General features: G+C 33.6%; 1 protein-coding gene across 1 annotated transcript; it reads left to right on the top strand.

Annotated features, from left to right (window-relative positions):
• The first annotated feature begins 10,661 nt into the window (after positions 1-10,661).
• LOC136230872 (uncharacterized) lies at positions 10,662-11,232 on the top strand. Its single transcript, XM_066020066.1, has 2 exons — positions 10,662-10,855; positions 10,937-11,232. The coding sequence occupies exons 1-2, from the start codon at positions 10,792-10,794 to the stop codon at positions 11,071-11,073; spliced, it is 201 nt and encodes a 66-aa protein (XP_065876138.1). The 5' UTR covers positions 10,662-10,791; the 3' UTR covers positions 11,074-11,232.
• Positions 11,233-18,823: the final 7,591 nt, after the last annotated feature.

Genomic DNA, 18,823 nt, shown 5'->3' with positions numbered 1-18,823 from the left:
ACTATGTAAGATATCTTTCCCAATATAGAATGTCATAACTTTTATGATGTTTAAAATAAATATGCTATCTTGGATATTAATGTGCATTGAAATACAAAAGGACATTATTCTTAAACCATTCTCATTATGGTTATTTATTAAGAATTCATTATGATATTCATGTGCAGTAGCAATCTTTATGGTTATGACCGTTATATGTGATATTATTATTAAAACAAGCACGATTAAAATTCTATTATGAATTTGTTTGACATATAATATTTACTCGGTTTTATCATTTGACTAAGTTCATTCTAGAGTCAGGGACCAACGCGAAGGAATTATTAAGTTGATTCCAAGATGAACTAAAAATTCCATAAAGAGACATTGCATCATACATGATATTTGCCAACAAGGCCAATGCAAACAGTCTTTTGCTATGAAGTATGTTCCATGGATCAAGCCGTTGATCCCCAAGGTAAGTAAATATAGCTTTTATGCCTTACCACAATCTTTAATAATGGACAGGGTATGCCCCACTTCTAGAGTTCTTTCAGTGCTAACCCATAGGTACAAGGGAATTGCTAATAATGCAACCAGTGCCAAACACTAGCATGAAAAATAAAGCTCAATCCAGAGAAGTGTATATTCAGAGTCACTTCAGAAAAATTCCTTGACTATGTCATTAGCAAAAAAGGAGTTAGATCAAATCCAGATAAATAAAAGCCATGCGAGGAAAAAGGTGAAAAGAGCGCCTAAATGAAAACCCCACAATGGGTGAGAAAGATCCAGAGGTTGAACGGGCAGATCATCGTACTGAAAGATTGTCAACAAGCATATCAAGGTATAAAAAAATTCCTAGCAGAACCACCCTTGATGAGCAGACCAATCTGAAGGGGAGACCTGCATTTGTATCAATATGTCATGGATAAAGCTATGTGCACCGTGGTTATTCAAGAAGAAGAAGGTCAGCAGTTCTCCATCTATTATGTTAGCAAAATGTTGAAGGATGCGGAGACAAGATATTCGAAGCTAGATAAAATGGCTCCCACGGTTGTGACAACATCCATCCGCGTTAAACCATAGCTCCAAGCATAACCTCAACATGATCGAGATCAAGATCAAGAGCCGGCTTCACCATCATGATTCAACATTGAACACACGAATGATAAGATTGAAAGGCGAGTGCATGCCGCTCTATATAGACAAGAGAACAATGCAGAAAGGTACGCCATTAAGTTAACATGAATTCGCCATTCACAGCACGGATCCTGGGGTACGAAGCGGACTGAATGTTTAAAGCTTCCAACTTGCCACAATATAAAAGAAAAGATTCAATATAAGCGGGACATTACATATCCCGAACCCAAAGGAGGGGAGCATATAACCGTTGGAAGAAACGCCAAAGCGTACTACAGGTTGGCCACCATACTAAGCTTGCTGGGAGCTGGCAAACTAGATAGCTTTGTCCAGAATAACAAATAACAAGACGACAAGCAGAAGACAGGTCCCAAAAAGAAATTCAAAAGTGTCATTAATGTCATAGCAGATGGACCAGTGTATCAGCCACCCGTGGAAAAAGCAAAAATATCCGTTCTAGATAAAACATCCCTCCATTGCTCCTTTTGCAGAAACAGGTCCAGTAATCTTTCCACATGCAGATACATTGGTAGTAACAATGGCGATTCAAGGATGGGAGATAAAATAAAGCGAGTAAAGACACGGGCAGTTCTCGCAATGTCATCACCAAAGGTGCATTCGCCAAACTAAAGGTTGATCCGATCCAAATAGAAACAACCATTGTTGACATCATTGGAGTGACGGGTCACACTATCCAGACCAAGGGCCAGAGGTTGCAGCCCTAATTTCCATCCATCGTCTGACAATGTACATTCCCACCAACAAATGAGGAGTAATGATTAGCGGGAACCAAAAGGTGGCTAAAGAGACTTATACTCGGTGTCACTATCAATCCGCCCACAATCCAAAGAGGACGAAGGTGAGAAATATTAACTTGTCACTACAGCTTTGGGCGACACAGAAACGCTCCTTATTGCTGATGGAAAGCGGGTGCGGATTGCCAAAGGATTAAAACTTGAGATCAAAGAGGATGTTAAAAAAGTTCTCATTGAATCTGAAAGCGTATTTACATAGGAGAATGAGATCCCCACAGGAGTAAGCCCAGATGTGATTACTCATAAGTTAAACATCATTGAGGATGCGGTTCTAGTTGCTCAGAAAAGACGGAACCATGGGCCTAAAAATCAGTATTTTTACATATTCTTATATGTGCATTAAACTGTTATAGTATCCTATATTTTATAATTTATTCTTTCTCGCCATACTTCTTATATTCATTTGCCTAGCTTTTAGTGCTGATATACGCCCAGTGGCTGGCGAATCATAAGTTCCACAGGTGGATCAATTACCTCAAAGATAGGACAATTGATCCCATCACGGGCGGATCCCCTTTCCATAAAGATAAGAAGCACAGACCCTCAGGAGCTTTCAAATGAGCTCAACTCTCTCCTCAAAGACAGGAAAAGGATTGACCACCATCAAAAGCGGGTTAAAATCATCTCAAACATGAGATCATTAGACCCTCAACTTTCTCCTCAAAGATAGGAGAACACTCTTATGGGCGGATCCATCTTTAGATGATCACCATTCGAGAAAGAGTTAAAACATTCCTTGGACGCAAGGACTTTACACTCTCTCACTCCCTTCCCAAAGAAGGGTTCACAAGTCCTACGGGCGGATCACTTCACCTCAAAGATAGGTAGCAAGTTGATCCCCTAGACAGATTTACTTCCTCTAGAAGGAATAGAACAGCTTCAAACCTTCACAAAGGTTCACACATTGGGGTACGGCTGGCCACCTACCCTAAACAATCAGAGAAATCCTAAACTAGATTCTAGAAAATTACTTGCTAAAAGATATAATGCATTAGTAAAAATAGTTCTGGAAAGCAAAGGGTTCATCCAAATAATGAAGCCTAGTCTTCATCTCCAAATAATGAAGCCTAGTCTTCATCTCCAAGTAATGAAGCCTCATCTTCATCTCCAAATAATGAAGCCTAGTCTTCATCTCCAAATAATGAAGCCTAGTCTTCATCTCCAAGTAATGAAGCCTAGTCTTCATCTCCAAGTAATGAAGCCTCATCTTCATCTCCAAATAATGAAGCCTCGTCTTCATCTCCAAATAATGAAGCCTTGTCTTCATCCAAGTAATGAAGCCTCGTCTTCATCTCCAAACAATGAAGCCTCGTCTTCATCAAAGTAATGAATTCACGTCTTCATCATAGAAATAACAAAGTGCACAAAAGTCCCTAAATGGCTGATCATTCTTACTGATCCCTAAGGGCGGGTCATTCTCCTCAATATGGCAGAACTGAAAGAAGTCCCTAAGGCGAATCATAATCCTATGCGGTAGGAACAAATGGTTCCATAAAGGGCGGGTTATTCCCTTTCTAAAGGAAATATAACTCTCAAGAAGCCCCTAGAGGATAACAATGGATACGGTTGGCCACCTATCCACAAGGAATCAAAAGCCCCTAAAAGTGCATCATATCCGTATATGATCCCACATAGGGCGGATCTTGTTCATAAGATCCCGCATAAGGAAGCCCCAAAAGGCGCATCATTTTCATATATGATCCCCCATCTAGGGCGGGTCCACTTTCTTCCAAGATAGAAAAATAAAACACCATTTAGACAGCCCTAAAGAGCTTTTTATACCTTTAGGGGGGGCTTCTGATAACAACCCAAATTATTCTTGAATAAGGAATAAAGGAAAATTAATGGAAATAATGGCAAACCATTATTCATTCTAAAAGAGATATTTATACATGATTAATGTGGGATTAATGATAATTGATGCAGGGGCAAATATGCAAATAATGAGGAAAGGGAAGGAGTCTCTAGCATTATGCCACGCCACGTGGACCATGGCGAGATACGCCATAACGAGATACGCCCGATGAGAGCGAGTAGCGGAGACCCGCCATAGCTCTCAAGGAGAGCGTACATACGCCTTGATGGATCAAAGAATATTATCCCAAGGACCAAAAGGGATATTCATCTTGAGAACGCCGCAAGGAGAACCGGATGGCGGATCTCCACGGTTCAGCTCAGTGAGATCCGCTAGTGAACTTATGAGGCGAATCTCCTCTTTCACCTGATTTATCACAGTAACGGCTAACCGCCGACTCGGCCATAAAGACCATTAATGAGCTATCAATTAGCTAACCGCCAGGTTAAAGATAACCTGTAACCGCCATTAATGGAGCATTAATGGAGACCTTCTAGTTGCGGAAGGTTACGGCTTCCTAGCTATATATAGCCTACATCCCTAGGCTATCAAGGTACACATTCTCACAACCTTTGTCAATTCAGTTTGCTCTCTTGATCTTCCTTACTGACTTTGGCATCGGAGCTTCCCCCCGTCGAACCCAACGACGCCTCCCACAGGGATGAAAGTTGATCAGAATTTCTCTACTAGTTATCAATGTCCATGTGAGTTAGACGGGGATAGAATTGTAAACATCCACATCCCTGCGGAGATCCCATTTTCCGTTTATAGATGTTCCAAAGAAAAATTCTCATTCCCCACGGGCAATCACTGTTTATGTTTCAAAAGAAATAGTAAAGCCTAAGACTTTTGAGAAACATTATCTAATAATACTAAGCATCAACATAATTAAATCATTTAAAAAAATCAACTATCACATGAAATAGTTAGGGACCCCCATCGGGAATTAACGGTGCGGGAACAGGGATCCCCACGGGACGCAGTGGTGTAGCCAGGATCTAAAGGTCGGGGGGCTAAACATATAAAAAAAGTTATACTTCAACATATTTATAAAAATAAAATAAAAAGTATAACTTTCCCATCGTTGCCATGAGAGACAAAACTATCCCATTTTCGTCGGGACAGATCACCAACGAGGATATCCGCTCCATTTGCAGCTAGACTTGGCCATTGGTCGGGCTCGGGCCAGGCCAGACATGTTTTTCTATAAAAGTCCTCAGCCCAAACCTAGCCCAGTCCACTAGTAATTTAGGCGGGCTCGGGCCGGGCGCTCGGGCTTAAAAATCAAATATATACATATTTTTTTAATTATAAAAAATACAATTTAATACTTAAAAATAAATATTTAATATATAAATATATAAAATTTATTAATTAATATTAATAGGCGGACCGAGCTAGGCCGGCCTGTGCTATTTTTATTAATCCCAAGCCTGTCCAAAAAATATGCAGACTTTAGCGGACCTGGACCGGGCTGGATCTAACATCAATTAGCATTATCCAAGTCCCGTCCAAGAGACACGGGCCTGAAAAGGTCGGACGGGTACCCGGACCCGTGGACAGGTCTATTTTACACCCCTAGTATTATCATATCCTATAATTGGTCGTTAAGTGTCAACATCCTATTCCAACCAACAAACCTATTCCAACCAGCATACATTAATAAAAAAATAATTATATAATAAATAATTAAATTATGAATTAAATGTCAAAGAGTCTCATAAATGAGAGTATGTGATATTTAATTAAAGACCCACCAGGCTCACAACAAGCCCAACACATCACATGTCCAAATCCAACCAACATATCCAGAAACCTCTATAATATATATTTATATAAAAAGGTCAAAATTTAGGCCTAAGAAAAATATAGATTTAACCATAATATACCCGAAATAATACAAATTTAACTTTAACATTTTTTTACGAAAGATTAATTTTAGTTTTATATTACTGAAAATTTAAAAAGACTAGTCTAACTGTTATTAAACTATTACATCAGAAATTCTAAATAAATTTATCGATAAATTGAAGTAGTTTTATAAATTTTTTTGTTGGGTATTTATAACTATATTAGTAAGATAGTAAATATTATAAATATTTTGACCCAAAAAAAAGTGATTTACTTATATATATTATATTAGTTGTTAGCATTTTAACCGTTTTTTTTTATAATTCTGTTAGTAAAATTCAAATATTTGAAAAGTCTGAAGTAACAATTAAATATAAGTCAAACCGGTTTTTTCAAATTTTCAACAATATAGGACTAAAATAAAGGGTTAGGCTAATAGTGCTTGAAGATATTAGAGTAAATTACGTACGTGGTATATAACCTTTAGTCTATTTCACACTTTGCTATACAACATTTAATTTGTGACACTCAAATGTACGATCTTATGGTTAATCGCATACTATGATATATAATAGGTAAAAATGACTGATCAGACTGCTTAAACCTGTCAAGTTCATAGACCATTTTTTTTAGGAAAAATTACACAGAAATTCATATTTTAAAAACTATTTACAACTATATCATGTCATCATTTTGGATTATATCAAACTAGTAAAGTAAGTACTTTAATATATTTTAAGGATTAGAATTTATAAATTAGAAGTCTAGAATATATTTTACAGGGTTTCTGATTTATGAATTAGAGTCTAGAATTTTTAAATGATAGTGTAAAATCATAATATATAGAAAATTATGACATATTAAGAATTAAGTTTGATGATATGACTTTGTTGTAATTTTGTACTTAATTATGATATTCATGTATTTGACCCTTTTTTTTTATGGTTTAGGCCCTTTTTTTTATTTAGGGAGAAAAGACATAAATGAAGTTGGGCCAAGATAAATCAGGGCCTAGATGGTAAATGGGCTCTTACAAGGGTCAGTTACACTTAGGTTTTGATTGGATGGAAGGTTTTGAAGGGTAATTAAAGGGAGGGTAGAGAAGGGTTAGTGGAAACCCTTGTTTGGAAGATTAAAAAATAGGAGGGTAAAGGTTTTGAAGGGTTAATGAAGGGTTTTGAAAGGTTCAAAATCAATAGGTTTTTAATGGATTTTCAACCCACCAAATCGGTGGGTTTTGAAGGGTTTTGATGAACCCTTCCCTTTCTTCCAAACAAGGGTAAGGATAATGCCCTCTCTCCCCCTCCTTCCCCTTCCCTACCCTTCCCTACCCTCCCTTTAATTAACCTTCAAAACCTCTCATCCAATCAAAGCCTAAGGGATGGTACGGATAGGGTATCTACGGGTAGTGAAAATTCCAAACTCTTACTTGTTTATCTTTTTAAGGGTAAATTTCAAATAAAACCCATGTGGTTTCACTAATTTTCAGATAAAGGACTGTGGTTTACTTTTTGTCAAAACGAGGATTGAAGTTTCGCACTTGAATTAATGTTATTAAAACCATCTTTAACGACCTGAAAATGAAAATTTTCAAGAACTAAAGTTGTTCAATGTCATATTTTCTATGGAATTACATTTTCGATTTTCGAAAATCATCTTTTTTGGAGCTTTCTCTCTCTAAACATTAACTTTCTCTCTCTTTACCAAACTTCATTTAAATAATCTCAAAATAAAAAAGTTGAAGAATTAAAGTTGTTTAGAATATTAGTAGTTCTTAAAATATGTCATTTTTGAAGTCGTCAAGGGTGATTTTAATAGTATCAATCGAAAAAGTCCTTATTTTGCTAAAATTGGAAACTTCAATCATCGTTTTGACAAAAAGTAAACCACGGTCCTTTATCTGAAAATTAGTGAAACCACAGAGGTTTTATTTGAAATTTACCCTTTTTTTAATTATCCGTACCCTTTCCGTTATACCCATCCCAGTTAATTCGTGGATATCCGCGGGTACCCTTATCCGTTAAGAATCAATAAACAAAACAAAAAATATTACAAATTTAACAAAGTATAAATTTAATAAATCATTTATCTAAAAATTCAACAAATTGAACTTTAATCAATAAGAATAAAATAGTTTACTGATATCACTAAATGGTTGAACAACAAAAGGTTGAAGTTCAAATCTCACGGTTATATCCAAAAAACAATAATATATTTTAATATATAAAAGAGTTCTAACGGGTAACAGGTACTGGGTATCTTAGGGGGTATTCCCATACTCATCCCATTACCCTAACGGATAATGGTTTTGATCTATCCGTCTCATACCCTATTATACAGAGTACGGATAGTCCCATTAGAGTCGAATAATGTCGAGTAGCCACGGGTACATTGGCATCCCTATTTACACTCATAATCATAATTACTCAAACTAATTCAAACATGTAGCATAAAAGTTACTCCTCGACTTTATACTTTATGATATTATTGCTAAACTTTAATTAATACCTCCAAATGTAAACTTTCAATAATTAAAGTTGTTTAAAACCACATTTACCATAGAACCATGTTTGTTTGTTTTCCAAAATCACTATTTCCGACTCTCTCTAAACATTCACTTTCTCTTTCCTAATCAAGCAATTCTAAAAAATGCACAGATGTGCTTAATAATAGAACCACATTTATTAGTCTCTGCATTTTTTACCCAATACACTGTTTAGTTATTCTTTTAGTAATACATTATTTAGTCTTTAATTTTTATTCTATTCAACAGTTCAAGTCCTCAATTATTTGAATTATTTGAATTATTAAACAGTTTAGTCCTTTAACAAGGGATTACACTGTTGAATAAAATAAGTTAAAGACTTAACAAATATATTATTAAAATATGAGAACTAAATAGTGTGTTAAATAAAAATATAGAGACTAATAAATTATTTAACCTAAAATTTAATGGCTATAATGTAGAGGTTGCAAAAAGCACACACGACCCGATTACACTACACGAAATCGACAAGTAATTTTATGGGATAAGTACAAAAAAAATGCATGTGGTATACTGGATTTGCGAACTCGGCCTTGTGGTTTTTTTTTACAAACGGAGGTCTGTGCTAAACGCCGTTAGCAAACAGAGGATAATTTGACTAACGGTGTTAAAATTCAAAGAGAAAAGAGTTAATTTGGTCATTATATTTATTTATTTTATAAATTAACCCCCATAATTATCTAATTATCACAAATAAACCCCAAGATCAAAAATAAAAATAAAAAATACCATCTTCATCCCTTTTAATTTTTTGATTTTCATTCTTCTTCTTCAAATCATCACAACAACAATCTTATCCCGCCATAATTTCACATTTTTCACCTCTGACCGAAACCACAACTCACCACCTGTGTACCGCGATTGATGATCATCCCAAATCATCACCTTGTTCCTCGCATAGATAGGGTCCGGTCCTCCACCGACCAAACAGAAGAAATTGCAGCGAAATAGCATCGCCACCAGCCCAATGCCGTCGTGAGAGTCGACGTCACGGCGGAAGGTGAGCTCAAAGGGATCGGTACAGTTTCAATAAAACAGGGATGAGTAAATTACACCCATGACACTGAACTTTACTCATATTTAATACCTTGGATGGATCTTTACTGCAAGAGTTAATTTGAAGAAGAATTTGAAGAAGAAGAAGAAGAATTTGAAGTAGAAGAAGAAGAATGAAAATAAAAAATTAAAAAGGACGAAGAAGGTATTTTTTATTTTTATTTTTGATTTTGGGGTTTATTTGTGATAATTAGATAATTAGGAGGGTTAATTTATAAAATAAATAAATATAAGGACCAAATTAACTCTTTTCTCTTTGAATTTTAACACCGTTAGTCAATTTAGCCTCTGTTTGCTAACGGCGTTTAGCACAGACCTTCGTTTGTAAAAAAAAAAAGCCACAGGGCCGAGTTCGCAAATCCGGTATACCACAGGCATTTTTTTTGTACTTATCCCTAATTTTATTGTTTGGATTTAGCTTAGTAGGTGATGTGTTATTTTTGGATTGAGAGGAAACTCGAAATGCAAATTTTGGGTTGGGTTATGGTTGATATGCTAACCCGAAAACGACAAAAAATGACATGAGTATTTAAAATCATTGTTATATCTTCTTCGTATTTTTATACCTCACTTTTTTAATAAAGATAATAAAATTATAATTATTACTGGCAAATATGATTTAAACCTCCTAAATTATTATAAACACATTATATGATCCCATAATATGATATCAACAGACTTTTCGATGGTTAGTATTAAAATACTAATCTAAAATTGGAATAAAATATTTAAAAATAGTAATGTGTCTTCTTATATTTTAAAGGGTTAATTACAAATAACTATCATGTGGTTTGGACGATTTGCAGACCGATACCTATGGTATTTTTTTTCAAATGCAACCACGTGATTTGCAAAATTTTGCATTTGATTTCACTTTGTCAGTATTTGGTCGATAACGACCTCGAAATGAAAATTTTCAAAAGTTAAATGATATTTAAAGCAACTTTAATTCTTCAAATTTTTAGGTTTGAGGTCATTTAGGTATTGTTTTTTATGAGAGAGAAAGATAGTGTTTAGAGAGAGAAAACTCCAAAAAGCGGTGATTTTGAAAAATTAAAAATATGGTTCCATAGAAACTAAACAAGTTTAATTCTTGAAAATTTCATTTTGAGGTCGTTATCGACCAAATTTGGCAAAGTAAAAAAAACATGTAAAATTTTACAACCACAGCGTTGTGTTTGCAAAAAATACCACATGTACTTGTCTGCAAATAGATCAAACCACATGGTAGTTATTTGTAATTAATCCTATTTTTAAACGTCATTATTAATATACATGCATAATGAACCCAAAAATACGATACGAAATCGACACTACCCTGAATAAGTTGACACGAATGTAACACAAAAAAAATTTAAATTAGGTTTGAGTTTACTCTTTTTAACACAAACCAAAAACGACATAATACGAACACAACTCGAAAACCATAATTGTCATGTCTACTATAATGTTAGCTTTGAATAAACTTCAGTGACCATAGTTGTAATTTACCCGATCTGCAACAACTTTCAAAAACAAGAGAGCTTCGCTACATTTTTTCCTTGGAAAACATGGCGAGAGAGATGAGTCCTGGCCTCAAGATTCTCTGGATATGGACCCTCGGAACTGCCGCAAGTAACCACTCTATCTCACTCTGATTTCCCTCTTTCTAATTTGCAATCCCTTCCGCCTACCAATCTCTCTTTGTTATTGCAGTTCTAGTGACTAATGTGGTAAGGACGAGACTAAAAGACATGGATCAGCTAATGAATCCAGAACAGCAGCAGCAGCAGCAGCAGAATCAGACACAGATCGATTCGATTATCTCAGATGAGATTCAAGAGAAATCATAAGTTTTCTTAATTTCCCCAATTTAAACTTCTCAATTTTGTATTTTCACTGCTTGATTTATGGTTTTAATTACAAGGAACGAATGGTATGAATTGAATGTCTGCTATGTGTTTGATTGATTGCTTCGAAGAATAGAGATTTGCTATTTTTGCTAAGATAGATTATGGGTTTTACAAGTGTGTCTATGAGCTGTTTGTGAAAATGTCTCTGTGAGTATTTTCTTAGTTTGGATGTGATTGTGATTATCCTTGGGGCCAGGCTGCCGGCGCATTAAGGTTCGGGGTGGTTAATTCTATGTTGCACGTAGACCTGGCCATGGCCGGGCTAAATGGGCTTTTCTATAAAAGTCATCACTCCAACCCGCTATTAATTTAGACGGATTCGGGCTCGGACTGGGTTCGGACTTAAAAATCAAATCACAAGTCGAGCCCACCTCAACATATAGATATATAATTTTTTAATTATAAATATTTAATATATAAATATGTAAATATATAAATTTATTAATTAATATTAATAGGCGGGCCGAGATGGATCGGTCCGTGCTATTTTTATTAATCCAAACCCGTCTAAAAAATAGACGGGCTTTAGCGGGCCTGGGTCGGGTTGGGTCTAAGATCAATTTTCATTGTCCAAGCCCGACCTAAGGGACACGGGCCTGGACGAACCGAGCGAATACCCGGGCCCGTGGACAGGTCTAGTTGCACGGACACGAAAGTGGATACAGACACCACTGATATGTTATTTTTAAAACATAAACTTAATCAAATAGTATTAAAAAAACAAGGCACGGACACAGACACAGACACAGAAACGCTACTATAGAGAAGTGTTCGTGTAACATAGGATTAGTTAACTCATTGAGTTTATATCTAAGGAATAAGGATCAAATTTGATTAACGTTTTTGAAGAAGTGCGTATTATGATGCAAATTTAAGCCTAGCGTTTTCAAACAAAGTCAATTTTAGCTATGTACTATCAAAAATTTGAAAAAACTTGTTTGACTATTATTCAATGGTCACATCAGATCTTCCTAATAAGTTTGTCGATAAACTGAAGTAGTTTTGTATATTTTTGGTTGATTATTTGTAATTATATTAGTAACACAATAACTGTTTTAAACACGTTTACAAAAAGAAAAATTGTGATTAAGTTCTATATAGCACACTTAGTTGTTAGCATTTTAACGAGTTTTTTTTTTTTGGAATTGTGTCCGTTGGTGACACATTAAATATCTCAGACTCTTCCAAAAAAATATCTTAGATGTAATTGATGTTTGAAAGATCTGATGTGACAAGTTAAATAACAGTAAAATCAATTTTTTCAAATATACGATAACGTATGGCTAAAATTAATCTTAGTTAGAAACGTTAGAGTTGAACTTGGATCATTTAATATGTTAGGCTAAATCTGTCGTTCATTAGGATCAAATTTGGTCTTTATTTCTTGTAGTTAATTATAAAATCCAACTTCATTAATATATAATATATATATATATTCATTTAAGGCAAAAAGCACAATTAAACTCATGAACTTTACATGTTTTAAATATCAAGCCTCTAATTAATTATTTTTCTACGTTAAGCCCTTGATCATTGATTCTGTTATGAATCTGACCATTGTTGAACTTTTTCATTGAGTTTGGGTGACACGCATTGTTAGTACGATTCGGGCTATTGACGTGGACAAATAAAAATAAGAATTTATTGACTATGATAGATAGAGAGTAAAAAGTAAAAAAAAAAATTATAGAAATCAATTTCCAGTAGGTTCTTCCAAGTTCGATTTTCTCCTCTCTCATTTTGCGATTTTCAGCATTAGAATTGCCAAATCGACCTTCTCCTTTCCCAAATTCGATAAAAAAAAAAGCTAAATAAGGGCCAGATCCATAACAAAATCAATGATTAAGGACTCAATGTGGAAAAATAATTGATCAGGAGGTTGATCCTTAAAATAGGTAAAGTTCACGAGTTTAATTATGTTTTTTGCCTAATTCAAAATGACGACATCTTACTTCTATAGTTCAAATCTAGTTCAATTCTGAATTTTTTTACAGTGGTATAGCAAAATTGATTCTAAACCACTCAAATAGTAACATGTATATATACGGAAAAAAAATTGAACGAGCTCGATTTAACAAAAAAAAATTACATACTTAAATGGAAATTTAGCTCCCAACGGATCAATCCATTATTCGTCCAACAAGAATCTATCTGCTGCTCATCTCATCTCATTAGAAAATCGCATAGTTGTTAGATTTGAATCGAACTGATTGGATCAATCTGGTTCAATCGGAACCGGCCATACTTTCGAGTTGGAGCTTTTTTATCTTTGAAAATCGGTCAAAACTGTTGGAACCAATAAGGTTAATCGTGAACTGGTTGACCAAGTCCCCGGTTTGATCTCCAATATTTACTTTAAAAAATTCAAATTTTAAGTAAAGATAAGATTCAAACCTTAGATCTTTTTAGTTGTATCTACTAATGCTTAATATTGCATTACTCTTTCATTTTTTTATTACATTAATCATTCAAAAATATATAAATATGTTATAAATTAAATAATTAAAATATTATTTTATATTAAATATTTTTATTTTGTTTATATTTAGATAAATATATTTTCGATATTAATAAAGTTTAATTAGTATTTATTTAAATACATATAATTAAAATTTAAAAATCTAAGTAAGTTATATAATTGTTTCAGTAAGTTATATAATTTAAATTGAATTATAAAATATATAATTTATTATTTTATTATATTTATATACTAATAATATTAATAAAAAATAATAACTATATAGTTTAAAAAGTATATTTTTTTCAAAATATATATATATATATATATATATATATATATATATATATATATATTGAAAAGAAAAGACCATATATTAAACAGAATCAGAATATAAGGTTTGAACAATGAAATCTGAAGGACTAGTATGTCACTCCATCAGTCCTGATATAGAATAAGATGCCCTTGCAAGTTCATGGACAACATTATTCGCAGAATGACTAGCAAAAATGATACTAATATCATTAAACGAATGAATCAACCTATTACAATCATCGAGAACAAAACCGTAATAAGACCTGAAGGCATGTTGATTAAGATCTAAAACCACCAGCTCTGCATCGGTTTCAACAAGGCAGCCGTCCATATCCTTTCTGTTGAGCCAACTTGGAGCTTCTCGAATGCCCATAGCTTCCCCTGCATGAGGCAAGAAATCACCTCGCACAAGTTTGGAAAAAGCTCAACAAAACTTGTTGTTGCAGTCATGTAGCATCGCCCCTAACTAGCCTTGAGATAATAGAGACATCCACATTCAGTTTAAAGCGAGCCGGAGGAGGTTGTAACCAGCGAATCGCACCCCGGACAGACTCTGCCCCACCTGGAACAACCTGGACACAAACATTTATCCCCTTTGATTAAGCATCATGCCACTCCTTCAACCCAATGCACGCTAGACGAAAACAAACATCTGCAGAATTCCTTGAATTATTCCAAACAGAATTGTTTCTATTCAGCCACATATTCCACACAACCATAGCCCACAAACATCAATTCTCAACACTAAAATTTGCAAGAATATATTAAATGTTAATAAACTTTAATTTTGTCATATTAAACTTTTTAATTTAATATCTAAAAATAATCATAAATTAATACTAAATAAATATTATTATCATTATAAATTTTATTAATATTATTAAGATTGTACTGCGTTATAAGTTTAAATGTGAATAAAAATATAATTTTCACATTATATTTCTAATTCTGATTAAACCTCTAACTCTTGACCCTCTATCTCTCCAGTTCTTTGACCGGTTCGATTTTGATAACCATGAAAAATGGACTCACTTGAGTTCGACCTCAACATTTTGTTCATGAGCTTATTCACGGGCAGCTCGTTAATTTTGTTCATGAACTTCGCTTGCGAACAACTTATATTAATTATGTTTATTTGAAATTTTTTTAACACAAAACTACATAGTTTTGAAACATACAAATCTAAAGTTACACAAAACTACATTGTTCTATATTTCCCTCTTTATAAAAATATTATTATTATTAAATAATATGTTAGATGATAAAACTAATTAGTTAAACGAGAAGGATATTCGAGTTTATATCTTGAAGCGAACTACTATTGAGGAAGCAATCTACCAGAGTGTTCTATCATTGAATTTAGATCCTCGCATCAACTTTTGTAAAACAATCAAGTGTAGATTGTCTCTGATGTTGACCACACGAAATAAAAAGGAAGAATGGTTGAGAGAGAATGAAAGAAATTATTTCTTTGATTGAGGACCCGTTTGGTTCACTTGTTATTTACCGTTCTTGTTAGATGTTTAATGTTTGTTGTTGCTGATAAGCAACAAATATTATTTGATTTTTATGTTAAAAACAGTTGTTTCAAAATTTTATCAAACACTTTTTATTTCATTTTAAGAATTAAGAAACAAAAAGTAATTCCAAAAATGGAAACAAACAGACACTAAGCCTTTTCTGGAGGCTTAATTCTATGTATTATTTTGTCTGACACAAAACATATAAACCCTAACATTACCTCTGTGTGTGTGCTCCCCTTTTAGAATAGGTTAGAAGTATTTTCTTTTTTTCCAAACACTAATTCTAATTAACAATTAATTAGATATTATTTGATTATAATATATTATTTTATTTAAATTTAATTAAGTAGACATCTACTATATCTAATATAATAATAAAACTGATAAAAAAAAATTATTAATGATAGTTAAGAAATAAAAAATTTATCTATTCCTTAAGTATTAAATTATACAATTTCTTAATTTATAAGAGGTTCAATGTTAATTTAGATAATATTAATTATGGGTATAAAGCCCATTTGGACCCTTAAACTATAAGCCCAAAATCAGTTAGATCCTACTTTACAAAACTCAACAATCAAGTACAAATTGACATATTTGGATTAACGTCAGCTCCCTCTCTTAATATTATGGAGAAGCGATCATGGTTAACTTGTTTCTCTAGCTGTAAAGATTATCGAGGCGGAGATACTGGTATTGCCAAGCAATGGATATCCTTTTGAGCCAATTGGAATAAGTTATTTGGTCATAATGGCTTCTGGCAACGGTTCAGAATCTCAACTATGGCTCTATAGTGTGTGGTCTATTATGGTTTTGTTCCATTTTGCGTTGTTAATGACTTTACAGTGATTTGATTACAATAATTTGATTTGGTGTATTTTGACTTGGGTATTTCCCATAACAATGCAACTTCAATTCTAAGTGAAAGTAGTTTCTATACTACCCCATCATCATGGGGAAGAAGTAAATATTGTTAATTTTCTTCAATCAACTATAGTTATTATGTGAGCAATGATCTCTTCTTCCGCTATGTTCTTTATTAAAGCAGGAAATCTTGCAATGGTTTTCTAACTCTGCTATAATTGAAAACTCAGTTGCCTTGATTGGTTTTAGTTTGCGTAATGGTTTTCTAATCTGTGCTTGATTGGTGAGTTTTGTAAAGTTTAGGGACCTTATTACTGATTTGTATAGAATAAGGGTCTAATAGATTTTGGACTTATAGTTTAGGGACCCAAATGAGCTTTATACCATTAATTATCTATGTAATTTATTGATTTAAATTAATACACACATGGCCTTAATTCCCTTTTAGCAAATCATATAACATAGGAAGTTTCTGGAATTTACTTTTTTTTTATTATTTGTATATTTTGTTTTGTAGGCAATTAAAGATAATCTGAAACCGTTGGAAAAGAATTAGAAAATGAATAATATCATCATAGAGACAACTTTAGTGGTTTAGAACAACTTAGATTTTGTTTAGCACATTTTGAAGTTGTATTCTTACTAATTTTGATTTTGGCTTAATACATCATTTGCCCCCTAAACTTGTCCAAAAAACTTGATTGGCCCCCTGAACTTTCAAAGTGTCTTGACAGCCCCCTGAACTTGCATAAAATGTTCAGTTAGCCCCATGAACTTGCGTAAAATGTAATCAATTGATCACTCGGTTGCAAAAAAGCAAGTTAAATACGGAAGATGTATTGCACGAGTCTTAAAAAAAGTAAAACAACCGAAATCGGAGTATACGGTGCTTAGAATAGAGAAGACAAGTTGTATAGTTGAGCAATCAATAACTTCATTTTTAATCTATTTTTTAATTATGTAATAACATTCTAAGATGCGTGGAATACATCTTCCGCATTTAACTTACTTTTTTGCGACCGAGTGATCAATTGATTACATTTTACGCAAGTTCAGGGGGCTAACTGAACATTTTATGTAAGTTCAGGGGGGCTGTCAATACACTTTGAAAGTTCAGGGGGCCAATCAAGTTTTTTGGACAAGTTCAGGGGGCAAATGATGTATTAAGCCTTTGATTTTGTTTAGCATATTTTAAAATTAGACCTTAGTGTTTTGGAGGGTTCGTTTGGGGGTGCCAACCTAGTTTGGATGTCCGACAACCTCTATTTCATCTAGGTTCTAGTCTTTAACTATGAAGGATTTTTTTTTATCTGTCTATAAAAGGGCCCAAATTTACTATCTCACTCCGAGCCTATAAAAGGCTAGGAACGGCCCTATCTAGTGACTCAACAAGCTGGACTAACCTCGATTAGGTGGATTCTTATAATTGACCATATCACTATATGATTCCTAGATATTTAGGGGGCGTTTGGTTCGGGGTCTTTAGGATGTGAATGAGAATAGAAGGGTTTCATTCCCTTTGTTCTTGTTTGTTTAAAAAAAACTCATTCCCTTTACCCATTTTAGATTATGGGTTTACCCCCACTTTAGGTAAGCCCATTACCCCAGGCCCTGTAGGGAATTGGATTCCCTTTACAACACATAGGGGAATTAATGCTTATTCTTTTCCTTTCCTTTAGTTTCCCTTTCTTGATTCCTTTTCCCTTACCCCTTGTGAACCAAACGCCCCCTTAGGTTATTAACCATATTAATAACTGATATTATATATCAATCTCAATCAAGTGTTGCCCATGGGCTTGAGCTTGGGTGATTGAATAATCTAAACAACTTAGATAACTCAGGTTGATTTATAATAACAGGAGGCAACGATTTATCAGACTTAATTTTTTTTATTATCGACGGGTTTGGTTAAAGCCTCATCAATTAAAGTTTATTATTAATTATCTTATGCTAATATATACAACTAATGTATCTAAACATACACTAATTAACATTGATATTATGGACAAACTACGTCCATTCTGTTGAGCCATGAAACAGAACGAGCACCAACCCTAAGGAAACTACACAACGACTTACACGGATGAGCTTCTTGCTTCTCGGTCCCTTCGATTATATTGAAATTCTATCCTAATATTTCTAATTAATCTAATAGAATACTTCAAGCGAACTTGAAGAGATTGAATAAGAAGAGAAATACAATAGAACGAAAAAAGAGTCAATGACACACAAGCCCTATTTTTTAAAAATATCAAAAGCAAAAGAATATATCACAATATATTGGCATAAGTCCTAAGCATCAACCGTACCAAGACATCTAATTCTATCTAATATAATTAGAATAAGAAAGTTTAAATCATTTATAAAATGTTTGTCTAATGTAATCATATCGTATATAACTAATTAGATATCAAGTCAGATGTAATCATATCGAATATAACTAATTAGATACCAACATATTTATAACATATATAAATAATCTAAACCAAATCGATTTAATATTTTACATTAAGACATTAAATGATTAAAT

Source organism: Euphorbia lathyris, chromosome 5 (assembly GCF_963576675.1).
Source record: "Euphorbia lathyris chromosome 5, ddEupLath1.1, whole genome shotgun sequence".
In the NCBI taxonomy this organism is placed as follows: Eukaryota; Viridiplantae; Streptophyta; class Magnoliopsida; order Malpighiales; family Euphorbiaceae; genus Euphorbia; species Euphorbia lathyris.
The sequence above is the reverse complement of the archived record's forward strand: the minus strand, read 5'-3'. Positions and strand labels throughout refer to the sequence as shown.

Excerpts from the sequence above, each read along its gene's own strand:
- LOC136230872 (XM_066020066.1), top strand. The coding sequence starts at position 10,792 with ATGGCGAGAGAGATGAGTCCTGGCCTCAAGATTCTCTGGATATGGACC. Across the intron at positions 10,856-10,936 it reads GACCCTCGGAACTGCCGCAA|TTCTAGTGACTAATGTGGTA; the intron begins GTAACCACTCTA and ends TTGTTATTGCAG.